Here is a 27,994-nt window from a genome sequence, read left to right on the forward strand (position 1 = left end):
AAATGTTGCTGAGATAGGGAAAAAAATCAACCCTTCAATTCACAAAATCATCATGGATAAATGTCCTTGTAAGTCCTTGGCCTTGTGTTATTTAACTTCTCGCAGATAGTCATCACCAAAATTCTGGTGTGGCAGACACCATTGGGCATATGTTTAGAAGTTAACCTGTAGTCTTAACTTTTAGACAGATTCACTATGTGCTTGTTTTTATAACTATTCTACCACTGGCAAGATTTATTGCAACTCTGAACACATTCCAATACACCTATTAAACATTTTCACAGGATCTGTGAAAGAAAATGTATCAATTTCAAGTTCAAAGGTGGAACAATAGATCATCTCATAAGTAGAAGGTGCCTGTGTTCCTTTCCAAAGGTTATTAATGAATTCTGCTGGTGAAATGTATTTTGGAATTGTTTTGGGTGCATGTTAAATTCAAGATAAATGATGTCAATTGTTTGTCTTGGATTGGATTGGATCCAGTATTGGATGATCAGAAATATTGTCCTTGGCCTTCATTATAAACTCCATTCCCTTACCACTTGCTGCTGAACCAGACTGTCTGAAGTCTTGGTGTCAAAGATGATGCCAAGTTAAATGTCTATTGGATAGCTGACATTATTGAAGACTACTCATTCCCACCGCTATAACATTTCTCAAACTTGCCTTTACCTCAGCTGTCATCTACTGATAACATCTTAATCTATCCCGTTATTACCCCTAGATTTAATTTTCCTAGCTGCAATAAATTTATGCCCTCCAAGGTTTTGCTGTACAGCTCCTTAGACCCACGTGTTTACCCATTATTCGTGCTTGCAATTAACCAAATCCTCCACTGTTTTCAAATGCCTCCATGGATTCACCCTTTCAGGTCTTCAGTTACATCACTTCCCTCTAATTTCCACCCCTCTCTTCCCTGCTTTACAATGTTCCTTAGAGTCAATCTCTTTGACCAAGCTTTTGGTTTATGAAGAATAACAATTGTACATTTATGTTGGTCCTTTTATGTTCATCCCAGGAAGTCTCAAAGCATGAAGGAAATATTTCCCAATGTAGTTTAATATCAAGTTTTTTGACAAACGCATCTGAAGTTCCTTATGGTTTCTGCCATGCTAAATGGTTCTAGATTAGACAAGTTCTTGTTGCATTTCCTCACAAAGCAGTTTCCTAATTTTAGTCAGGGAAACCTAGCTGAAGTTGAGTTACTTTCTTTAGTAAGGAAAATTATTGAATGAAACACATTAATGTTCCCATCATGTAATAAGAAACCAGAGGAAAACAGATAATTCCCTATTGTTTCAAATAATGTCCCCAAGGGGCATATCTAACCTCACACAGCTTAGTCTGAGTCACACTGTCACTCACCATGTTGACTGGCTAGCAGACATCATATTCTTCAGAAAGCAAAAAAATATCCCAGTTTTAATGAAAGAAAATACATCGGATGAATTAAAATAAAGTAAAAAACCACTCGACTTTTTAGTGTTGAAAATCATCTAGCAGAAAAGTGTCTGGATTTTAATCTAGTTACTCAACCTAAATTAAAATAAAGCTGTGAACAAAGCTCTGATTTTTCAAAAGTCACATACACAAATGTCTCTTTCCAAATACTCAAGTTGCAAAAACTGAAAAAAAGTAGCAAATTAAACAAAGAAATCAGTGCAAGCACTATTGCAATGACACATCTGTGGAAGTTTGGATAGAGAGGGGGCTAAAATTTTACATTCACACTTTGGCAAATCCAGTTGGATACGACATTTTGGGTTTAACTTTTATCTGGAGTATTTAAACACGGAAAATAGCCATAACCGCGGTAAATATCTAAGTGGATATACTCTCTAAGTGGGCCAAGATTCTTATACAGGGGTGAGCTGCCTCGCATTTAAACAAAGATAGTTTGCTATTTGCCTTGACACCAATTGGTGGCAGTGTTTTTTTCTGCATTTCGAAGCGAATGTTGGAGTGTCTGGCTACTTTTTTTTTTAAAGTAACCACAGAGATAATCGATTCCTCTGTCTGGCGTATTTTCCCTCTCATTAATGTCTGGAGGAACAGGCAGCAATATTCACGTCAGAGAAGTTTTTCATGTTCTTTTTCGGTAGTTGAAAAATCTGCTTGTACAAAAAGAAAACACTTGTGGAAATAACTCTAGCTCCCCGGGGCATAATTTGATTATGAACGCTCGCCTGCAAACTGAACCTCTAAACAAAAATATTAAAACTACAAGAAACTTTACATGAACGCAATCGTTACTCTGCTTAAGCGACACTCTTCCAGACGGTCTTGTGGCACGGAGCCAAATCGACGAAATTCTTCAAGTCAGCCGAACTTCTATTTGGAGGGAAAGGTGGGCGTGAAGGTCCTGCCTCCTGCCCGCTTGTTACTGGACGGCTGCAACTCAGTGATTTCGCAGCTTGAAAGGGCAAGCGTGCGGGGCTCTCCTGGCGATTGGGCTCAGACCGCAGTCAATCAAACGAGTGGCTGGGCTTCCGCTGGCGAGTTCGGCAGTGGCTGGGGGGGAGGGAGGGAGGGAAGGAAGGAAAAGTTGTCCAGCGGGGACAGAGCTGGCGACAGGGGAGCGAGCGAAGGAGCTCTTGTGCGTGTGGGGCGATACATTGTAACTATGGGGCCCGAGTGAAACATTTTCACTTGTTCCTCCGACTGCAAATGGAGACTTTATTACTAACGCTGATCGCCTTCAGTCACTGTCTGATTGCAACAGGTAGGCGTGGGTTGCTTTGCGTTGCGTGTCTGTTGTCCAACTGGGTGTTGCTTGCTATCTGTGTGATCTTACCGGGGGGCTCTACATTGTTGCTTCACTCCGTTTCTATTTGTAGTAAATGAAAGTTTTGGAGAAACCGGCTGCTTCCAGCGTTGAGTGGCAGCGGAAAAAACCCCATCTTCGGACCATTGCGATGTATATATTTTTTCCCCGACATAAAGCATGAACGATCGTAGTCCTTTTGATTACACGTTTCATTTGGTCTTTAGAAGATTTTAGTAGCTTGAACCGTAAATGTTAAACTGCGTGTAGGCTAAATTGAAATAGGTTAGATATGCAAAACGCTTACATGAAAACATCAATTATACCAAGGCCGCGGATACAAGCGTTTAAGACGTCGTGTCGGGTGTCACTTCGTGTTCTGAAAAGTTCGTCAAAATGTATCCCTCGACCTGTGTGGAATTGGCATGTCTAGAGCAAGTAGCAAGTATATATATGTCTGCGATTGTTGGCACTTTATTTGGTTTTAGTACGATCACCTCATTTTTTTCGGTGTGTATGTATTTATAGTGCGATATTTCTGTTCTGGAAAATGACATCTGTACAATTTCAACAAGTTGTGTGTTTCAAAAACTGTTAGCTAATCGTATTAGTTAATGATTAATTTTCAGCCAACAGAAGCTTAAAATATGCGCAAAGTTTTCCCACGAAATCCATACCTTTTAATATAAGCGCGTGTTAGCCAATACGGTGAAGTTAAAACTTAAATATTGGAATGTGAACATCCAGGAGAAGTAAATTTGTATGGAGTGGGAGTTCGTGTACATGATACTGTACAGAAAGTTAAATGGGTTATTCATTCATGAGCTGTCCCCGATCCAGGCTGTTTAGTTTGAACCCAATGTTTCATCTGTTGTTTTAATATTAACGTACGGTGTAATCCACACTTTCTATATTCTTTGTACCTCAATGATATTTTGTTCAATTTTAAACGATGGGACTGATTAACCTGAAACATAAGGCATTCTCTAAATGTGCTATTCAATGGATTGTAGCCACAATATATTAGATTGGAAAAGAGTCTATGGATCAATTCATGTCTATTTTTAAAATTAATTGTCCTGGTTAAAATCTAAACACACATTAGTTTAACGGTTAAATTAGAAAATATGAATATATTTATAAATGATGCTCCAACCTTTCTTGAATATTTGTGCTGTAAGTTGCCAAATATTATAAACCATTCTACAAGGAAGCAATAAACTTATTCAATTGTGAAGGACATGTGCAGATTACATGTATGTGATCCAGAGATTCAAATGCTATATTTATAAAATAGTTTGGCTTTTAAGAAAGTTTACCTTTGGTGTATTAAATTTTAAAACTTGTTCTCAATACATTGGAATATTTGTGATGACATTATTACCAGAAGAAACATTTATAGGGTGTTTTTTACTGTTGTAGCTTTGTGACATTGGGATTAGATTGTATTGCAGAATTACCTCCCTTACACCTAAAACATTTAAAAAAGTTGAACATGTTACCTGTTTAATATATTTTACTATTAAACACTATTCTCACTTCAAAGATGAGAACATGGTTTTGGTTTAACTGTACCAAGTGCTCATGGAATAAGGAAGAGTTGAGCTATCAAACCATGTATTAATCTGCCGTTTGGGCCATGAAACAATGCGGACACATAAAAGTAAATTTCCCTCAATGTTTAATGACATATTAGAGATTTAAAGAGGCCAATGACTGAGAGAGTGGGGCTGCTCAAAATCAAAGTGGTCAACTCGGCATGGACGAACAAGAGATGGGCAAGGACCTCGATGAGTATTTCTCTTCTGGTTTTTACCATGGAGAAAGACATACGATACAATAAAAGTTTATTCATCCCCAGAGAGAAATTGGGGAATGGGGAACTGGGGCAGTCAATGGAAGTGTCTTGAGGGCAGTCAGTATTATGGTCGAAGAGGTGCTGAAGGTCCCGTGGCGTATGAAGGTAGGCAAATCTCCCGGGCCTGATCAGATATATCTGAGGACACTAGGAAGCTAGGGAGAAAATTGTAGGTGCCCTAACAGATTTATGGTGAGCTGCCGGAAGACTGGAGGGTGGCAAATGTTGTGGCTCTACTCAAGAAGGGCTGCAGGGAAAAGCCTGGGACCTTAACATCTGTGGTGGGAAGGTTACTAGAGATATTCTGAGGAATAAGATATACAAGTATTTGGATGGACAAGGGCTGATTAGAGATAGTCAGCATGATTTTGGACATGGGAGGGTGTGTCTCGCATCTGGGTTTTTTGAAGATGTGACCAAAAAGGTTGATGAGGGCAGATCAGGAGACATTGTAAGTACGGATTTCAGCAAGGCATTTAACAAGTGTGTAAGAAGGAACTGCAGATGCTGATTTAAATCAAAAATAGACACAAAAGGCTGGAGTAACTCAGTGGGACAGGCAGCATCTCTGGAGATAATGAATGGGTGACGCTTTGGGTCAAGGCCCTTCTTCAGAACAAGGTTCCGCATGGTAGGCTGCTCTGGAAGGTTAGATCGCATGGAATCCAAGGGGAGATAGTTGAATGGATAGAAAATTGGCTTCATGGATGGAAGCAGAGGGTGAAGGTGGAAGTTTGCTTTTCGGATTGGGGACCTGTGACTTGTGTTGTGTCTTGGGGTTCAGTGCTGGGCCCATTGCTGTTTATCATCTATATCAATTATTTGGATGAGAACGTACATGGTATGATTAGCAAGGTTGCAGATAACACGAATGTGGGTGGTATTGCAGATAGTGAAGATGATGGTCAAAAAATGCAGCAGGATCTTGATTGGTTGAGCAGGTGGGCTGAGGAATGGTTGATGGAATTTAATACACAGAAATGTGAGGTGTTTGCATTTTGGGAAATCTAACATGGGCAGGACCTAAACGGTGAGTGGTTGGGCTCTGGGGAGTGTGGTAGAGCAGAGGGATCTGGGAGTGCATGTACATAGTTCCTTGAAAGTGGCATCACTGGTAGATAGAGTGGTCAAAAAGGCTTCCGGCATATTGGCTACTTCAGTCAGAATATTGAGTATAGAAGTTGGGAGGTCATGTTGCAGTTGTAGAATACATTAATGAGGCCACATTTAGAGTATTGTGTTCAATTTTGGGCACCGTATTATAAGAAAGATGTTGTCAAGCTGGAAAGGGTGCAGAGAAGATTTATGAGGATGTTGTCAGGACTTGAGGGCCTGAGGTATAGGGAGAGCTTGAACAGGATAGGACTCTATTTATTGGAGCACAGGAGGACGAGGGGTGATCTTATAGAGGTGTACAAAACTATGAAAAGAATCAATCAAGTAAATGCACAGAGTCTTTTGCCCAGAGTATGGAAATTGGGAACTTAAAAAACATTTAGACAGGTACATGGATAGGATAGGTTTAGAGCGATGTGGCCCAATCTCAGGCCGGTAGGACTAGTTTAGATGGGACATGGTTGGTCGGCGTGGGCATGTTGGGCTGAAGGGCCTGTTTCCATGCTGTATGACTAAATTATTCACTTCGGTAAGATATCTGGTTCAGTTCTCCATTTTGTGCTGAGCAAGATAATCTGAGTTGGCTAGGTTTGGGAAGGAAAAAGAAAGCTGGAATCCGCATGAAGCTACTAAATCATTGATAAAAGCCATATGGTTCACCAGAGTGAATAATTTAGTCATACAGCATGGAAACAGGCCCTTCAGTCCAACATGCCCACGCTGACCAACCATGTCCCATCTAAACTAGTCCTACCGGCCTGAGATTGGGCCATATCACTCTAAACCTACCCTATCCATGTACCTGTCTAAATGTTTCTTAAGTTCCCAATTTCCAAAACTCTGGACAAAAGACTCCGTGCATTTACTTGATTGATTCCTTTCGTAGTTTTGACTTCATACACTTCACTTCCAATTTCCATCCTGCCCTTAAATATACCTGGACTATCTCCGACATCTCCCTCCCGTTTCTGGACCTCAACATCTCCATCACAGGAGACAGACTAGTGAAGGACATTTACTATAAACCCACTGACTCGCACAGCTATCTGGACTACACTTCTTCCCACCCGGTCCCCTGCAAAAAGTCTATCCCCTACTCCCAATTCCTCTGTCTACGCTGCATCTGCGCCCGGGATGAGGTGTTTCACACTAGGGCTTCAGAGATGTCCTCGTTCTTCAGGAAACGGGGCTTCTCCTCCTCCATTATAGATGAGGCTCTCACTAGGGTCTCTACATCCCGCAGCTCCGCTCTTGCTCCCCATCCCCCCACTCACAACAAGGACAGAATCCCCCTCGTTCTCACCTTCCACCCCACCAGCCAGCGGATCCAACAAATCATCCGCCAACATTTCAGTCACCTACAACGGGACCCCCACCACTGGCCATATCTTCCCATCCCCTCCCATCTCTGCGTTCCGCAGAGACCGTTCCCTCCGTAACTCCCTGGTCCACTCGTCCCTTCCTACCCAAACCACCCCAACCCCGGGCACTTTCCCCTGCAACCGCACGAGATGCAACACCTGTCCCTTTACCTCCCCCCTCAACTCCATCCAAGGACCCAGACAGTCTTTCCAGGTGAGACAAAGGTTCACCTGCACCTCCTCCAACCTCATCTATTGCATCCGCTGCCCTAGATGTCAACTTATTTACATCGGTGAAACCAAGCGCAGGCTCGGCGATCGCTTCGCTCAACACCTGCGCTCGGTCCGCATTGACCAAACTGATCTCCCGGTGGCCGAGCACTTCAACTCCCCTCCCATTCCCAGACTGACCTTTCTGTCATGGGCCTCCTCCAGTGCCATAGTGAGGCCCACCGGAAATTGGAGGAACAGCACCTCATATTCCGCCTGGGCAGCTTGCGGCCCAGTGGTACGAACATCGACTTCTCCAACTTTAGATAGTTCCTCTGTCCCTCTCTTCCCCCCCTCCTTCCCAGATCTCCCTCTATCTTCCTGTCTCCACCTATATCCTTCCTTTGTTCCGCCCCCCTGACATCAGTCTGAAGAAGGGTCTCGACCCGAAACGTCACCCATTCCTTCTCTCCCGAGATGCTGCCTGACCTGCTGAGTTACTCCAGCATTTTGTGAATAAATACCTTCGATTTGTACCAGCATCTGCAGTTATTTTCTTATACATATGGTTCATCAATATCCTTTGAGGACAGAAATCTACTGCCTTTAATTGGTCTAGCAAATATGTGACTCAAAACCCACCAACGTGGTTGATTGTTAAGTTGCCATTTGACATAGTTTAGTTGTATTAAAAAATACAAGATTGGATCACAAGAATTGAACTGATAGACCACCTGGCAATGACTTGGGTACTCAATTGAGACACATCAGTGTGGTTCCTCGCCCACTCAACCCATGTACAATCCCTCTGTCTGAATGTCTGGGATTCAAGCTGGGAGATCCATCTCACAGAAGAGTCAAGCAACAGGTTGACACCATCATACTCACAATATTATACTTTTCAAATGTGAAGCATTCCTCCCTTTCTGGGTCTATCATGAATCATTGGCAGGACAGACTCACCAGCGATGGAATATGAAGTTTGGACAAATAAGACACTAGGAGTAGTCAGTTTTGATTCCAGATTCCATGGTCTCCGTATCGGGCAATGCATGGGAAGGAAAATCTTCTGATTACAACCTATTGCCCTCCCTCAGCTGTTGAATCGTTACTTGCCAAAGTTGAACAGAAATTGGAAGAGGTATTGGAAGCAGCAAGGACACGTATATTGTTGATGGGGATTTCCTTGTTCACCACCAAGACTGAGCACTACTGAGCTGCTGTATTCTGAAGAACAGAGGCAGAGCTGCTAAAGTGGTCAGCAGCAGGTGATGAGTAAATTGGCAAGAGAAGTAAACCAGGTTGTTCTCATCCTCTCTAAGGTTCCTTCTGCAAATGGTCTGTCTACCGTAAGATATGTAGGAGTGGAGGTAATATTCCTTGTTCACACCAAAAGTCACCCTCCTCCATGTTGAGTGCAATTGGGACAGCCAGCATCGATAGAAAGAAATGGACAGTTGATATTTAGGGACAAGGTCATTTCTCTCGACCTGAGACGTCGACAGTCCATTTCCTTACGCAGATACTGCCTGACCTGTTGAGTTCCTCCAGAAGTTAAAAAAAATAAATTGCTGTAGATTCCAGCATGTTCCATCTCTTGTGTCTGCATAGAATTGGAACAGATTTGTCAGCTCAAATTTGGGCATCCATGAAGCAGTAGATGATTTGCAGGAGGAGCAAACTTTGCATTTGATCACAATCTGTAACCTCATGGTGTATTTAATGAGTGCTATCGCTATCAAGCCAGGGAACTGTTCATTGGAGAATGTAGAATGACGTGCCAGGAGCAGCAACAGGTGTATCTAAAAATGAAGTGCCAAATAGGCAAAGCAACAACATAAGGGCATATGTGTGCTAACAGCATAATTGGCAGAACTTAGTAATTCTACAACCAGCAGGTCAGATCAAGGTTCTCAAGTTATGCAATATCTAAATTTGAATAATGGTGGGAAATTATGGAATAAATGTTTAGCAAAGAAAAAGGACAGATCTCCACAACTGGAGGAGGTGGCTCCAAGAACATTCCCATTCACAAAATGTGTGGAGCTCAGCATGTGACTGCAAGGGTAAGGCTGAAGTATTTGTGGTTATCCTCAGATTATTGAATGGATGACTGATCTTAACCACAGCAAGGAAGCTCATCCTCCAATGGTTTAATTCACTCTAGATAACATGAAGAAAAAGCTGGGTCAATGGTAACAAAGACATTGGGACAAAGTATCAACCCAGCTACAGCAATGAAGACGAGTGCTCCAGTACCAGCTGTACCTTCAGTCAAGCTGCTTTGGTCCAATTGCAACACTGGTATCAATTCAGCAAGACTAAAATTTAAAGACAAAAAAACCCAAATCCACTCTGACAAATTACCACCCCATTAGTTTACTCTTGGACATGTGTCTGCTGATGTTCAATTTAGGGTTTGTGAACAACACTCTGCTTTTGGCTACCTATATCTGGGCCAAAGGTGAACAAATGAGTTGTATTCCAGGGACAGATTAGGGAAATGAACTCTTCTTTTGACAGGGCTCTGGTAGAAATGAAGTCAATGGAAATTGGGGAAAAGCTTTCAATTTCCTGGAGAATAATACAATGGAAGGTGGTTGTGGTTGTTAGAAGTCACCTCCACTCTTGCTCACAGTTCTAAGTGTTTCTCAGGATAGATTCTACAATAAGTTTGGAATAAATGTTTGCAAATGATTCTGCAATATTCAATTATGTTTGCAATTCTGCAGAAAATGATACCGCCTATGTCTGTAAGCAGTAAGAACTGGATAGGATTCAAGCAAGGACTAATAACTGGGATTCACACCAAATAAGGGCTATTTTTGTTGAGGCAGAATCAAATCACCTACCATTGGCAAAACAAAGCCATTGGAAATCAGGTCCTTCACTATAAATATCCTAATACTCACAAATTACTAGAATCGTAATTAGATAAATATTATGGCTTCAAGAGAAGTCACTCTGAATTCCAGGTCTTCTAACATCACAAAGGGCAAGGGCAAGAAGCATACGAAAGTCACTAACTGCAATCTCTACTGAGTCTTCCACCATCCTAACTTGGAGATATATCAATTTTCTTTCATTGTTCTGAGAATTCCAGCTTGAACAGCATTGTGAGGGTATATTTACTAGCAGAACTGTTACAATTGAAGGTGCAGCTTACTACGATCACATTGGCAGTCATAGATGGAATTAAATGTTGACTTTGGTAATAATGGCCACTGCATTAAAAAATGAATATATTAAAACTAATTTAATGGGTGGGGGGGGGGGGGCTTCAGCAATGGTTATAGCATTCAATATAAATTTGGGTAGTTAGCCATTATTGGAGGTAGTCGTTGTATAGTACTTCTACTGTACATTGTATTCTTCAAATTTCCTTGAGAATGTTAGGAATAATGGTGCAAAGATGGGTAGAAATGCTAAAGGAGAAAATTCTCAGGAAATTGGAGAGAACTATACTGCAAAAGTACTATGCACCAACTCCAATAATGAGGCCTAACTACCCACCTTTATATTGAGTGGCATGATAAATGTTGAGACCCCCCCCCCCCCTTCATCATCTTCACTCTCCTAGATATCATCATTGAATAGAAATTGAACTAAACCGGCCACACAAAATACCACAGCTGCAAGAGTTAATCAAAGGCAAGGATGTGCTGCAGCGATCTTCTCACCTCCTGACATTCCCGTATCTTTTCCTCAGCTGCAAAGCATATCAGGTACTTGAGGAGATATTCTTCAGTTGCCTTGATGGGATATTTTTCAGGTGCACATCCTTCATTTCTCAAAGTTCAACACTATCCAGGACAATGGAGCATGCTTGAACAGCACTGCATTCATTACCGGATCCATTGGCTTCCTCCACCATTAGCGGGGGCAGTTATCACCCTAGACTACATCAACTACATCTCTCAACCCACAATCTTCACCACTAAGAAGAATGTGAGATGCATGGAGGCATCACCACCTGCAGGTTCTCCCCCCTCTTCCCAGTCTGCATTTGGAAATACTTGTCCTTCATGGTATGTGGATCTAACTACAGTGCCCTCCATAATGTTTGGGCCAAAGACCCATCATTTATTTATTTGCCTCTGTACTCCACAATTTGTGATTTGTAACAGTAAAAAATCACATGTGGTTAAAGTACACTTTGTCAGATTTTAATAAAGGTCATTTTTATACATTTTTGTTTCGCCATGTAGAAATTACAGCTGTGCTTATACATAGACCCCCATTTCAGGGCACCATAATGTTTGGGACACATGGCATCACAGATGTTTGTAATTGCTTGGGTGTGTTTAATTGCCTCCTACAACACAGCTGGACTGTGAAGTGTCTTCAAGAAGAGAACTGCAGCAGATTAAGGACAATTAAGAATTGACTAAAATGCTGACAATTCCCAGATTTTAAGCTTTGGAGACAGGGTGTCAAATTATGACACAAATATTATGGGGCTACATTTTTGAGAAGGATGTGATGAGAGATATTTTGACAGATAAGGAACAGCATCCCCAAAACAGGAAGAATAGAGGCCAGGAGAGAAAGTTGTCTCGTTTTAGTGAGGACAGAGTTATATGAGCATATTGAAATGTTGGGTTCAAGGGTAAAGAAAATGCATAGAGAGCTGGGAAAGAAAGTAGAAAAATGGAAAGAGCTAGAACGGGCAACATTAGGGAAAGTTTTGACTTCTTGGGGAAAAGGAAAGCAAGAAAGTGTGGAAACAGATAAATAGATGGTCCCAGTCTTAATGACAAAGACCATGAGTTCTGCCAGTATAGATCAAAATATTCTATTGAGATGTGTATGGTTCTCTGACATCTTTTTCTTGTTATGTATGTTGGGTGAATTGTTACATGGAAGCTTTCCTTCCAGTATAAATCTTTCTGCTTCCCTTTTCACAAATGAGCTAACTGACGCAAAAAAGATTATGAAGTTATGTAGAAACATGGAAAATAGGTGCAGGAGTAGGCCAATCGGCCCTTCGAGCCAGCTGATCATCCAAAATCAGTACCGCATTCCTGCTTTTTCTCCATATCCCTTGATTTCAAAGTTTCATTTTTGTAAATGATAAGTTGAACCAACTGCAAAATTTTTATATTGTGCATCTTTAACGAAAATGTATTGAGCATTTAAATTCAGGTTTATGAAGCTGTATTATGATAATAACTAATTTTAATTACGTAGCTCCTTTAACATACTATGATTCTCACAGAAGTTGCAGCAACTGACATTTACCACAAGAGCAAATATGTTATTGGTCCAGATGACCAATAAACTAGACACAAGGAACTACAGATGTTGGTTTTCACAAAAGCTTAGTCCAGATTAATTTTTGGGAGAAAGGGTTACTTGGCAGAATCGTTCCAGAGTTTAGTGTCTACGTTTTTGAAAAATTGGACAATTTTTGGAGCATTGATTGAAATAAGGTAAGCACAAGATTACACATTGGGAGAAGTTCAGGATATAGAATGGATTGTTAAATAAATTTGTTAAGAACATGATGAGAAGATCTTCCTGTGCAGTTGTTCAATCAGGAACATATGATTCTGATTTTGCACATGTTCTACCAATAGGAAAATATTTTTCCTTATTCTGAAATTTGTCCATGTATTTGCATTTTAATGCCATGAAAAATATTATGTTGAGCCGTTTAGAAAATAGGATTTCCTGAGTATCACTTGAGGGAAAAGTAACCTGTCATCTCAGCTGATGGAGGGAATTTATTCAATACAGACATCATGGGCTGAAGGGCCGATCCCTGTGATGTTACACGATCTTGTTGCTTGTGACAATGGAAATGAGAAAATGACTGGATGATTTTCATCGCAGTTTTCGGATCCTGATACCTTCTATGATTTGGCAACATCAAAAATGCATGTAAATTAAAACTCTTTTCTGTTTATGATATCTGGAAAATTATAGCCCCCTTTCCACTTCAAATTATTTGCACAGCAGCTGCTTTGAACATTGTGCATCTGTTGGAGTCTGTTCAAAAGGTGCATGATTGATTTATGTTGCTTCTGAAATTTAAATTAACGACCTGAAAAGAAGAAAAGGAATGCTGTTCTTTCATTTTTTTGGCACACTCCGATTGTAACTTTTGTCAGAAGCTTAACTGACTGGTTCCTGTAATCACATTGGACAGATCGGCTGTTCTTATTTCCCTTGTAAGCAGAATCACTTTTGAAAGTTAGAGATAATAGTTTAGCCAGCTGCACTTGACATCGTACAGTGCCCTCCATAATGTTTGGGACAAAGACCCATCATTTATTTGCCTCTGTACTCCACAATTTGATATTTGTAATAGTAAAAATCACGTGTGGTTAAAGTGGCACATTGTCAGATTTTAATAAAGGCCATTTTTATACATTTTGGTTTCACCATGTAGAAATTACAGCTGTGTTTATACATAGTCCCCTCATTTCAGGGCACCATAATGTTTGGGACACATGGCTTCATGGGTGTTTGTAATTGCTCAGGTGTGTTTGGTTACCTCCTTAATACAGGTAAAAGAGAGCTCTTCGCACCAGGTCTTTCTCAAGTCTTTCCATCACCTTTGGAAACTTTTATTGCTGTTTATCAACATGAGGACCAAAGTTGTGCCAATGAAGGTCAAAGAAGCCATTATGAGACTGAGAAACAAGAATAAGACTGTTAAAGACATCAACCAAACCTTAGGCTTATCAAAATCAACCGTTTGGAACATCATTAAGAAGAAAGAGAGCACTGGTGAGCTTACTAATCGCAAAGGGACTGGCAGGCCAAGGAAGACCTCCACAGCTGATGACAGAAAAATTATCTCTATAATAAAGAAAAATTGCAAAACACCTGTCCAACAGATCAGAAACACTCTTCAAAAGTCAGGTGTGGATTTGTCAATGACAACTATCCGCAGAAGACTTCATGAACAGAAATTAAGAGGCTACGCTGCAAGATGCAAACCACTGGTTAGCTGCAAAAATAGAATGGCCAGGTTATAGTTTGCCAAGAAGTATTTAAAAGAGTAACCACAGTTCTGGGAAAAAGGTCTTGTGGACAGATGAGATGAAGATTAACTTGTATCAGAGTGATGGTAAGAGCAAAGCATGGAGGAGAGAAGGAACTGCCCAAGATCCAAAGCATACCACCTCATCTGTGAAACATGGTGGTGTGGGTGTTATGGCCTGGGCATGTATGGCTGCTGAAGGAATTGGCTCACTTATCTTCATTGATGATACAACTGCTGATGGTAGTAGCGTAATGAATTTTGAAGTGTACAGACACATCCTATGCCTCAAAACCCATTGGCCAGCGGTTCATTCTACAGCAAGACAATGATCCCAAACATACTGCTAAAGCAACAAAGGAGTTTTCAAAGCTACAAAATGGTTAATTCTTGAGGGGCCAAGTCAATCACTCGATCTGAACCCAATTCAGCATGCCTTTTATATGCTGAAGAGAAAACTATAGACAATAGACAATAGGTGCAGGAATAGGCCGTTCGGCCCTTCGAGCCAGCACCGCCATTCAATGTGATCATGGCTGATCATTCTCAATCAGTACCCTGTTTCTGCCTTCTCCCCATACCCCCTGACTCCGCTATCATTAAGAGCTCTATCTAGCACTCTCTTGAATGCATTCAGAGAATTAGCCTCCACTGCCTTCTGAGGCACAGAATTCCACAGATTCACAACTCTCTGACTGAAAAGGTTTTACCTCATCTCCGTTCTAAATGGCCTACCCCTTATTCTTAAACTGTGGCTCCTGGTTCTGGACTCCCCCAACATTGGGAACATGTTTCCTGTCTCTAACATGTCCAACCCCTTAATAATCTTATATGTTTCAATAAGATCCCCTCTCATCCTTCTAAATTCCAGTGTATACAAGCCTAGTCGCTCCAGTCTTTCAACATACGACAGTCCAGCCATTCCGGGAATTATCCTAGTAAACCTACGCTGCACGCCCTCAATAGCAAGAATATCCTTCCTCAAATTTGGAGACCAAAACTGCACACAGTACTCCAGGTGCGGTCTCACTGGGGCCCTGTACAACTGCAGAAGGACCTCTTTGCTCCTATACTCAACTCCTCTTGTTATGAAGGCCAACATTCAATTGGCTTTCTTCACTGCCTGCTGTACCTGCATGCTTCCTTTCAGTGACTGATGCACTAGGACACCCAGATCTCATTGTACGTCCCCTTTTCCAAACTGACACCATTCAGATAATAATCTGCCTTCCTATTCTTACCACCAAAGTGGATAACCTCACACTAATCCACGTTAAACTGCATCTGCCATGCATCCGCCCACTCACACAACCTGTCCAAGTCACCCTGCAAACTCATAGCATCTTCCTCACAGTTCACACTACCACTCAGCTTTGTATCATCTGCAAATTTGCTAATGGTACTTTTAATCCCTTTATCCAAGTCATTAATGTATATTGTAAATAGCTGTGGTCCCAGCACCGAGCCTTGCGGTACCCCACTAGTCACTGCCTGCCATTCTGAAAGGGACCCATTTATCCCCACTCTTTGCTTTCTGTCTGTCAACCAATTTTCTATCCATGTCAGTACCCTACCCCCAATACCATGTGCTCTAATTTTGCCACTAATCTCCTATGTGGGACCTTGTCGAAGGCTTTCTGAAAGTCGAGGTACACCACATCCACCAGCTCTCCCCTGTCAATTTTCCTAGTTACATCCTCAAAAAATTCCAGAAGATTAGTCAAGCATGATTTCCCCTTTGTAAATCCATGCTGACTCGGAACGATCCTGTTACTGCTATCCAAATGTTCTGCAATTTCGTCTTTTATAATTGACTTCAGCATCTTCCCCACCACAGATGTCAGACTAACTGGTCTATAATTTCCCGAAACTGAAGCGGACTAGCCCCTAAAACAAGCATAAGCTAAAGATGGCTGCAATACAGGCCTGGCAGAGCATCACCAGAGAAGACACCCAGCAACTGGTGATGTTCATGAATCGCAGACTTCAAGCAGTCATTGCATGCAAAGGATATGCAACAAAATACTAAACATGATTACTTTCATTTACACAGATCTCCCAACCCTTCCGCACTTGGTGGAAGGTTTCCGCTTTCTTATTTCATTTCCGCCATTCCGATTTCACTTCACATTTTTTTGCAAAACACATGCCTCACCCTGCCTCTCGCCCCGCCGCTCGCCTCACGCCGCTGGCCTTGTCCGGCCTCGCCTCGCCGCTGGCCCGGTCTCACCTCACCGCTGGCCTTGCCTCGCCGCTGGCCCGGCCTCGCCTTTCCTTGCCGCGAGGCTCGCTGCGTAGCTCGAGGCCCGTTGATGTTGAGAGGGGATTGGGTGTGGGGGAGGGGGGGCAGGGGAGGGGGAGTGGGGTCGGGGGGGTGGAATGTGCGTGGGAGGGGGGTGGGGAGTGGATGGGAGTGGGGGACGAGGGGAGGGGGGAGGGGGAGTGGAAGTGGGGGGAAAAGGTGGGGAGGGGAGGGCGGGACTGGGGGGAGGGCAGGAGTCGGGGGGAAAGGGGGGGAGGGGAGTAGGGGGGAGTCGGGAGTGGGGGGGAGGGTAGGGGGGGTGGTGGAGAGGGTGGGGGGACACGGACTGTTATGATTTGCTGTTGAAGACCACTGGAGCAAGTATGTCTTCAATGAAATTAGGTATGTGCAGTATTAAATGAAACTCTTCATAACTTAGTCATACATTTTGTGTAAGGAAAAAGCAAAATAGAGAAAACAAAACCAAACAATTTTTTCTTTGTGTTGTAAAAAGTATTTCCGTTCAATAACCTTTCCATAAAGAGCAGAATATACTCATGATAGGCCTGACATTGTACATGTAGTCCAAGAACTACAGACTGTTGGAAATAATAGTTGTTTTCACACATGAATGTAGCGCAACGTGTACGCGCATTTGGCGTGCATACTTTTTTGCTGAAAAGTTGCATTACGCGCCATATTATGAATTTTGATGTAAAATTCTGAATTTTGGACATCAATATTCTGAATTTGTAAAATCAAATGTTGGGAGGTCTGTTTACATGAATTGTGTCTGAAACATTATGGTGCCCTGAAATGGGGGGGGGGGGGGGGAGACTATGTATAAACACAGCTGTAATTTTTACATGGTGTAATCAAAATGTATAAAAATATTTTATTATTAAAATCTGACAATGTGCACTTCAACCACATGTGATTTCTTTTTTCTTTTTCTCTATTATAAATCTCAAATTGTGGAGTATAGAGGCAAATAAATAAATGTCCCAAACATTATGGAGGGCACTGCAACTACTCTATTCACAGAGGTATAGGTTTAAAACCAGGTATGCTGAATACTTATCTACTGCAATGGAGAAATCCTGTGTTAGTTATAACCTGTAATTAACATCACAATGATTTTTTTTGTAAATGCTTGCGGTGTCCAAGAACATTTGATGTTTCCAACTGGATTTGATAATGGCTTAATCATTTTGTATCTGTTCTGCGAAAAGTCTCATATCAGAGGCACAACTGGATGGTTTGGATTCATACGGAAGTGTTGTCACTGAGAATCTTAGTAGATCATTTCTAACATCTCAGAAAAAAACCCATCTGGGAGAATTTCATGTACCTTGCATGAAATCACTTTTAAAAAGTTGTTTGCAGTCTTGTAACTCAATACTTCATTTTATGGAGCTCAGAATGCTCTGCAGGCACAAACCATGTTTGAAAGTTTATGTCTGTGTTTTGCTACAACAAAAAACAGTTGCATGTAAGTATAAATGCAATAAGTTTCATGCATTGTCTCACAAAGGGGCAGATTTTACAGAGGTGGGACATCAAGTAGCATCAGATGTTAGATCAGTCAAATCAATAGACAATAGACAATAGGTGCAGGAGTAGGCCATTCAGCCCTTCGAGCCAGCACCGCCATTCAATGCGATCATGGCTGATCACTCTCAATCAGTACCCCGTTCCTGCCTTCTCCCCATACCCCCTCACTCCGCTATCCTTAAGAGCTCTATCCAGCTCTCTCTTGAAAGCATCCAACGAACTGGCCTCCACTGCCTTCTGAGGCAGAGAATTCCACACCTTCACCACTCTCTGACTGAAAAAGTTCTTCCTCATCTCCGTTCTAAATGGCCTACCCCTTATTCTTAAACTGTGGCCCCTTGTTCTGGACTCCCCCAACATTGGGAACATGTTTCCTGCCTCTAATGTGTCCAATCCCCTAATTATCTTATATGTTTCAATAAGATCCCCCTCATCCTTCTAAATTCCAGTGTATACAAGCCTAATTGCTCCAGCCTTTCAACATACGACCGTCCCGCCATTCCGGGAATCAACCTAGTGAACCTACGCTGCACGCCCTCAATAGCAAGAATATCCTTCCTCAAATTTGGAGACCAAAACTGCACACAGTACTCCAGGTGCGGTCTCACCAGGGCCTGGTACAACTGTAGAAGGACCTCTTTGCCAAGAGATTAACCTGTAGGACCAAATCATAACATACTTGTTCATAAAGATGCTGACCATTCAAGCTGATATTAGTGGGGAGTTGGGGGAAGGGGAGAGGGATGGGGAGTATAGGTGAATGAAGCATGCTCACAGAACTACAAAGGTCTCGACCCGAAATGTCTTCTCTCCAGAAATACTGCCTGTCCCTCTGAGTTACTCCAGTATTTTGTGTCTATCATCGGTTTAAACCAGCGTCTGCAGTTCCTTCCTACAAAATGCATCTCCAACAACTGAAATAACCAGAATAAGGTTTAAGGAGCTATGCCAGGTACAGAAGGGGAAACACAATGGGAAAGAGACTGATTTCAGAAAGGGAAAACTAAAATTATGAAATAAACCTAAATTGAAAAGAAATGGCATTTTAAAATTTCACCGCAACATTTATAACTTGGTAAGACTGAGATTCACATTTTTATTTTGTTCTGAAGAGATTAACCTGGAAGAAGTTAAGATCTATTATGTTTTTACAGTAAATTCTACCTTGCTCTATTGGGCTGTCAGATAAACCACACGTCAGCTGTTAATGGTTAGCTGCTTAACTATTAGTTTAATGATTAGTGCAAGAATGCATGTTTTCTTTTTTATTTATGACGGTTCAAATGGACTATAACACTTTGTTATTATGCATAAGCTTAGTTACTACAAATAAACAAATGAGCAAACAACAAAGAATGTGAACAAATCCTAAAATTGATATAACCATTCTTTGCTTTGCTATATATCAAAGTGTTACTTTGATAAATGAGAAACACTAAATTTAGAAAGTAAAAATGTAACAGAACCAAATAAAACTGGTTTTTTTTTAGTCCTGTAAACCCCACTCTTATCTTGTAAGCTTTCACAGTGACAATGGTCTGTACAGTTGAGGCACTTTTAAGGAGCATCATGCAACAGATTGTAAGGTTTTAATTAGGTATCATTACAATGAATTTACAGCAAAACCACCGGCTCTTTGGTGTTGCTGCCTTATTCCTATTCATGCAACCCCAGGTATCCTTTTCCTTCAGATCTTAAATTTGTTATCCCCACCTATTATCTAAGGTGGTTGGTTTAAAATGTTAACTGTACACTGGGTAATGAAGTTATATTTATATTCCCTGTTTAAGAGGCATTTAGGCAGCAGGCACTTGCATAGACATTACAAAGAAGGATATGGATTTGGGGATTAGCGTAGATGATCAAAAAGGCAGGCATGGATGTGGTGAGCTGACAGGTCTGTTCCTGTGCTGTACAACTCTAATTCCAAGATACACACAAGACATGCTCTGATTAGGAACAAAGAGAGTGTTATGTGGTTATTACAGGTGTTTAAAAATGGGGGAAAAAAGTTAGAATCATTTGGATACGATACCCTAGTGAGCGATAATCTTGTAAATCATCCTCAGGGCAATGATGTAAAAGACGTGCTGTTTCTGATTAATTTAGCAATGTACAAGCTCTGATTTGGTTGTGGGGCTGAGGTTGTTGCTGATAGATGGCAATTCCAACTCCATTCCAATTTCTGTTTATCTTTGTTGGTGGAACATCTACATCTGCTTGGTTAGATTCATGTGTAGGAAGGAACTGCAGTTGCTGGTTTATACTGAAGATAAATGCAAAGTGCCAACCTATATCCTTCCTTTGTCCCACCCCCGACATCAGTCTGAAGAAGGGTCTCGACCCGAAACGTCACCCATTCCTTCTCTCCCGAGATGCTGCCTGACCTGCTGAGTTACTCCAGCATTTTGTGAATAAATGGCTAAGGAACTCGGCAGGCCAGGCACCATCTTTGGAGAAAAAAGATGGGTGACTCTTTTGGTCAGAACCCTTCTTCAGACTGAAAGTAGAACCTATCTCCAGTTCCCCCCCCCCCCCCCCCCCCCCAGCCCCCCTCATGCCTCTACTTTCAGTCTGAAGAAGTGTTCCCTCCCGAAACGTCACCCATCCTTATTTTCCACAGACGCTGCCTGATCTGCTGAGTTACTCCATGGTTAGATTCTTCATTTGTAAGTAAGCTAAAGGGAAAATTTGAGTTTTGTATGTATTCCTTCATTTATATTGGTTCTAAATCGTGGAATTCCCTCCTCAACAAATTTGTCGCAGCCCTCACCAGAGTATTTGTATGGATTGAAAGTTAATGGCTCCCATCTTCTCAATGACAATAAACAAAGGCACTGACCCCCCCAAAAATGTTTTTTATTGTGCTATTATTACCAGAATAATGGGCCAGAATCTCACTAAACTGTAATTTCCTGCCACTTAATAATTTTACAAGGGACCACAAGGACCCCATATTTGCGGAATTTGGTTGTGTGATATGTTCGTTTATAACAAGAAGATCAAGAAGTTTGGATCCTCGGCCTGGAGGTACCAATCAGTTTTTAAAAATCAGATTTCCTGTTTATGTGCTGCTTGGAGAATGTTTATTTAACATTTGTTTTAATCCTCCAACCTTGTATATTAAAAGAATAATTGATGAGAGGACCCAACTTGAGTCTCTTCCAAGCATAGAACATATGAGACCAAATATTTTGTACCACTTGAATATTTGGGAGGTTTTTTGCATACCAAGAGCACCACACCAACACTCTGTGCCTTTGTCTGCACACTGTTTTGGTGTGCTTTGAATTAAATTGTTCTTGCAGTTCTAGGTGAAAATTATTTAATGGACGTGTAATTATGGTTAAGTGTGCATCCTTTGATCCACCCTATTTTCATGTTTTAATTTTTTTTAAATAGGTTTTAAAATGTTAATGATTGAAAGCGTTTCCACAACTGGAAGGAATAAATAATTAATAAGTGGTTAATGCCATTTTTGAGCAGAATCTCATTCCTTTGACTGTGGTTTCCTTTAGCCTGACAGAGGAAGAGGAGGATGCAGTTCAAAGAAACATGGGGATTAATGGAAGGTGCAAAATTACAGGATGTTAGTTAGGTGAGGAGATGTTGCTTGGTTCAATCTCGTATAACGGAAAATATGGAACATAGCACAGTAAAGCACAGGAGCAGACGCTTCGATCCACAATGTTTATGCCAACAAATGAATCTCCTCTGCTTACACGTGACCATTCCTTACATATCCATGTGGCTATCTAAAAGCTTCTGAGATATCATTAGGTATCATAAAATGCTGGAGTAACTCAGCGGGTCAGACAGCATCTCTGGAGAGAAGGAAAGGGTGACGTTTCGGGTCGAGACCCTTCTTCAGAAATTATATTTCAACCTGCTGAGTGCACGACAGCCCCTGACAGTGCATTCTAGGCACCCACCATTTTCTGTGTTTTAAAAGAAAATCCTGCATATCTCCTTTAAATGTTCTCCCTCCAGCTATTACCTCTAGTTTTTGGCATTTTCACCCTGGGGAAAAAGGTTCTGGCTGTATACCCTATCTGTGCCTGTTATACTTCTATATAATTTTATATACCTCTGTCAGGTCACCCCTCAACCTCTGAGGCCCCACAGAAAACAATCCAAGATCGTTCATCTTCTCCTTGTAATCCAGGCAGCATTCTGTCCCCTCTCTAAAGCCACCACATTCTTCCAGTAAAGGGGTGACCAAACCTGTACACAATACTCCTAATGCAGCCCAAGTAGAGAGTTATAAAGTTGCAACATGACCCCCTGACTCCTATACTCTATGCCTCGACCGATTAAGGCAAGCATACCATATGCCTTCTTCACCACTCCATCTACTTGTGTTGCCATTTTCAGGATGCTATGGATTTGGGCCCCTAGATCCCTCGGTACATCAATGCTGCTAAGGGTCTAGTTACTATCTATATTTTTCTGTACATTAGTTTATATCTTTCAGTAGTGCAGAAATTGCTAGAAAAATAATAACTGGTTCGGGCCACCTCCTGTCATTGCTTTAAAGTGACAACAAACTGGTGTGAAATGTATAACTCTCAAATTCTAATAACTTCAAGACATTAATGGAAGGGAACTGAGTGCTGGAAAAGCGGTTGAAGGTCAAGGTGAGTTGGCTTGACAGTCTTTAGTAGGAAATTGTCCTTTTCGAGCACTGGTCTGGTACAAATGTCTGCAGTTATGAGCCTATATTGGCTGGGTTTTGCTGTAACACAGTGCAGTGAAAACATAAAAATTATATTTCAAAGATAGACACAAAAAACTGGAGTAACTCAGTATCTCTGGAGAGAAGGAATGGGTGACGTTTCGGGTCGAGACCCTTCTTTAGAAATTATATTTCAACCTGCTGAGTGCAGAGTTTTCCCCATTAAATACAGGGACAAGAACAGAGAGAGAAATTGCATCAGAGATGGCTTCCCCTTTCACAAACTTAAAATTACAATGAAATTTGAAGCAACCTTTAATAAGCATTCTAGCTTTTGATGGAGGGAATATTATTGCTTGTAATATTCTTCTCCCAAACACAAGGTCTTTGTCAATTATAGTAGCCACCTTGGTTGATGTAGATATGGTTTGTAATTGAAACTAAGACCATCTTAGTGTACATGACACAAATGCTTGCTGATTAAATTTAATGGCAAGGATTAAATAGTTTGATTCCATTCCAAATAATTTTAACAAGTTTTGTTGACTTGACATTTAACCGTTTTTTAAATAAATTGTCCAAATAGTAATAATTCCCTGTTCCCTTACGTGGTGCAAAGTAATAGTGATTATCGATACATTAAAATTATATTGATATCTTAGCCACTATGTTTTTAAAATTTTGTGTATTCATACCAAATTTAGACATAGAAGAATCAATGGGAATATTTGCCTAGAAAATGGAATTTGATCTCTTTAGCTATGCAAAACACCGCACTAACATGCAGTTAAACCTCTTTGTGTCATCAAATCACCACATTAGGGGTGTCATTAAAACAATATATTCTATTTACAAAGCAACAATGCCATTTATGTGGCCTCTTTGATCAAAATGTCCAAGTGTATGAAAATTTTTACATAGTACACACAGGTGATAGGACCTTAGATTGCAGCCCTTCAGCACCAAGGCTTTGCGTTGGCTGCACTCATCTTGAGTGTGTTCCTGATCACAAACACCTGTAGCCTGGAATGTGCCAATTGCCAGTATTCATTTATGAGCATCTTATAGCTCATAATGTGAGGCCATCATGTATATCTTAGAATCATAGCATCATACAGTGTGGGAACAGGCCCTTCGGCTCAACTTGCCCACGCCACCAACATGCTCCATCAACACATGTCTCACCTGCCTGTACTTGGTCCATATCCTTTGAACCCTATCCCATCCATGTACCTGTGGGGGTAGGGTACTGACATGGATAGAAAATTGGTTAACAGACAGAAAGCAAAGAGTGGGGATAAATGGGTCCCTTTCGGAATGGCAGGCAGTGACCAGTGGGGTACCGCAAGGTTCGGTGCTGGGACCCCAGCTATTTACGATATACATTAATGACTTAGACGAAGGGATTAAAAGTACCATTAGCAAATTTGCAGATGATACTAAGTTGGGGGGTAGTGTGAATTGTGAGGAAGATGCAATAAGGCTGCAGGGTGACCTGGACAGGTTGTGTGAGTGGGCGGATACATGGCAGATGCAGTTTAATGTAGATAAGTGTGAGGTTATTCACTTTGGAAGTAAGAATAGAAAGGCAGATTATTATCTGAATGGTGTCAAGTTAGGAGGAGGGGGAGTTCAACGAGATCTGGGTGTCCTAGTGCATCAGTCAATGAAAGGAAGCATGCAGGTTCAGCAGGCAGTGAAGAAAGCCAATGGAATGTTGGCCTTCGTAACAAGAGGAGTTGAGTATAGGAGCAAAGAGGTCCTTCTACAGTTGTACCGGGCCCTGGTGAGACCGCACCTGGAGTACTGTGTGCAGTTTTGGTCTCCAAATTTGAGGAAGGATATTCTTGCTATGGAGGGCGTGCAGCATAGGTTCACTAGATTAATTCCCGGAATGGCGGGACTGTCGTATGTTGAAAGGCTGGAGCGATTGGGCTTGTATACACTGGAATTTAGAAGGATGAGGGGGGATCTTATTGAAACATATAAGATAATTAGGGGATTGGACACATTAGAGGCAGATAACATGTTCCCAATGTTGGGGGAGTCCAGAACAAGGGGCCACAGTTTGAGAATAAGGGGTAGGCCATTTAGAACGGAGATGAGGAAGAACTTTTTCAGTCAGAGGGTGGTGAAGGTGTGGAATTCTCTGCCTCAGAAGGCAGTGGAGGCCAGTTCGTTGGATGCTTTCAAGAGAGAGCTGGATAGAGCTCTTAAGGATAGCGGAGTGAGGGGGTATGGGGAGAAGGCAGGAACGGGGTACTGATTGATAGTGATCAGCCATGATCGCATTGAATGGCGGTGCTGGCTCGAAGGGCTGAATGGCCTACTCCTGCACCTATTGTCTATTGTCTATTGTCTGTCCAAATGCCTTTTAAACATTGTGATAGTACCTGCCTTCATTACTTCCTGGCAGCACGCTCCATATAGCTACCACCCTTTGTGTGTAAAAAAAGAAATTGGCCCTTGGATTTCTATTAAATCTTTTCCCCCTCACCTTAAATCCATGTCCTCTGGTTCTTGATTCCCTTACTCTGGGTAAAAGACTGTGCACCAACCCTATCTATTCCTCTCATGATCTTATACACCTCTATAAGATCACTCCTCATTCTCCTGTGCTCTGAGCCTGCTCAATTTCTCTTGAGAGCTCAGGCCCTCGAGTCCTAGCAATATCCTCGTAAATCTTCTCTGCAACCTTTCCAGCTTTACAATATCTTTCCTATAATAGGGTAAGGAAAACTGAACACAATACCCTTAAATGTGGCCTCTCCAATGTCTTGTACAACTGTAGCCTAACCTCCCAACTTCAACACTCTCTATTCTGGCTATTGAAGGCCAATATGACATCACTTTTAAGGAACTATGTCCCTGCATTCGTCGATCCCTCTGCTCTAAAACACTCCCCAGAATCCTGCCATTCACTGTGTAGGTCCAAAATGATCAATGTCCTTTCATCGCTGCATATCCATGTGCCTATCAAAAAGCCGCTTAAATGCCATTAATATATGTACCTCCACCACCACCCCTGGCAGCTCATTCAAGATACCCACCACTGTCTAAAAAGACTTTCCCCATACATCTCCTTCAAACCTTGCTTCTCTTACCTTAAAGCAATGCCCTCTAGTCCTTGACATTTCTATCCTGGGAAAAATGTGCTCACTGTCTCTTCTATCAATGCCTCTTGTAATTTTATATACTTCTATAAGGTCACCCCTCAACCTCTGACATTCCAGAGAAAACAATCCATGATTGTCTAACCTCTCCTTATAGCTAATACCCTCAAATCCAGGCAGTATTCTGGCATTTTTGTACCTTTTCCGAAGCTTCTGCATCTTTTCTGTAACGGAGCAAAAGAGCTGCGCACAATGCTCCAAATGTGGCCATACCAAAGTTCAGTAAAGCTGAACATGACTTTGTGACTTTTATACTCTATACCAAGACCAATGAAGGCAAGCATGCCATATGCTTTCTTCGCTGTTCCATCTCCCATGTTGCCGCTTTCAGGGAGCTATGGGTTTGGACATTAAGATCCTGTAATCTATGCTGTCAAGGATCTTGCCTTTAACTGCATAATTTCCCCTTGCATTCAACCTCCCAAAGTGCAACAGCTCACCCTTGCACAGATTAAACTTTATCTGCCATGCCTCCCTCCACTGCTGCAGCTGATCTATATCCCTCTATCAGCACTCCTTACCATCTACAATTCCACCCATTTTATTGTCATCTACAAACTTGTCAAGGGTTATGAGGAAAAGGCAGGAGAATGGGGTTAGGAGGGAGAGATAGATCAACCATGTTTGAATGGCGGAGTAGACATGGCTTAATTCTGCTCCTATCACTTATGAACTTACCAACCAACCCATCTATATTTCTGTCCAAGCCATTTATAAATATCACAAACAGCAGTGGTCACAGCACTGATCTCTGCAGAACTCCAGTGGTCACCAACTTCCAGCTGGAATAAGAGACTTTCGCCAGAACCCTTTGTGGAGTTCCACTGGGATTCATGTAGATAACATCCACTTTATCGATCATTTTCTTCTCAAAAAAACTCAATCATTTGCAAGGTATAATCTCCAGCGGACAAAGCCATGTTGACTGTCCCTAATTAATGGTTCAATGGTACTTTATTGTCATGTGTGCCTAAGTACAGTGAAATTCTTTTTTTTGCATGCATTTCAGTGACATTCCTACTATACATTTGGCGCAATCATACAGTGCAGGTTCGTAGGCCACACTGAGTCAGTAAGCCATGTTTTAGGCGCCATCCTGTACCCTTCAAGTCTGACATTTAAAAAAAATGTTGGCCTTAACTTGACCATAAAGGCCCTTTGACTTGGCTGTGACTCGGAGTAGCACTGTCAACCAGGCCAGGCAACGTTGTCGGTGTCCTCTACCGCTGCTTTGCCAATACTCTAACAAATGTGAATAAATCCTATCCTGATAGGATAAACAAATAACAATATTATCACCTAGACTTCGGCAGACCACAGTACCTCTTGCACCAAGTTAATGATCTTCTGGCAGCAGGAATTACATGCAGAACTTGTCGCTGCTGTACACGTGCTATATGGGAAACTTTGAACCATTGGGCTGCAGGGAACAGTCAGAGCTAAAAGAGCTTTGAAAATCAAAAAAACCTGCAGATGCTGAAAATAAAGAAAGAAAATGCTGGAAATACTCAGCAGGTCAGGCTGCATCTGTAGTATTAGAAGCAAAATTTATTGTTTCCAGTTAATAACCCTTGTTAAGAACATAAAAGGGCTTTCTCTAGGTACAGTGGCACTATGGCCGCCATGGAGATGAGGATATACACTTGGATGAGTGAAGTTCTGCATATCTGGGATACAAAACCCTCCTGACACTCAATGGTCTGACCCAAAGAATGATTATGTCAAATGTGGGCAAAGCCACTTTGAGGTGCAGATCAATCAAACTGCAAAAGCACAGAATACTCGCAGGGAGGGGCTATAATCAAGGAAAGAAACACCGGAAACATGTTCCACAATGCTGACATTTGAAAACTGCTGCTCGCAGATGCTGTGTGCAAGATATCGGTCGGTGTTGCAGTGCAGAGACTTTGAGTGTTCTTTCATGGTGATCCCTGAGCCATCAACCAAAGATTCTGTTTCTGCCTGTTAAAGAGGAAACATGCACTGCATGACCAGTGATGCCTTAAGGGATACATTTAAGGTGAGGCAAACATCAGCTGCACCAAGGCAA

At 41.7% G+C, this 27,994-nt stretch overlaps 1 protein-coding gene across 2 annotated transcripts in view; it reads left to right on the plus strand.

Moving 5' to 3' along the window:
- Positions 1-2,534: 2,534 nt before the first annotated feature.
- lrp5 (low density lipoprotein receptor-related protein 5) overlaps positions 2,535-27,994 on the plus strand; it is a 161,774-nt gene continuing 136,314 nt past the window's right edge. For both annotated transcript variants that reach the window (XM_078415374.1, XM_078415375.1), the window contains exon 1: positions 2,535-2,722. In XM_078415374.1, coding sequence (XP_078271500.1) covers positions 2,668-2,722 — 55 coding nt within the window. In that variant the 5' untranslated portion in view covers positions 2,535-2,667. The remainder of the gene's footprint in view (positions 2,723-27,994) is intronic.

The sequence above is a fragment of the Rhinoraja longicauda genome, chromosome 18 (assembly GCF_053455715.1).
Source record: "Rhinoraja longicauda isolate Sanriku21f chromosome 18, sRhiLon1.1, whole genome shotgun sequence".
NCBI classification, from domain to species: Eukaryota; Metazoa; Chordata; class Chondrichthyes; order Rajiformes; family Arhynchobatidae; genus Rhinoraja; species Rhinoraja longicauda.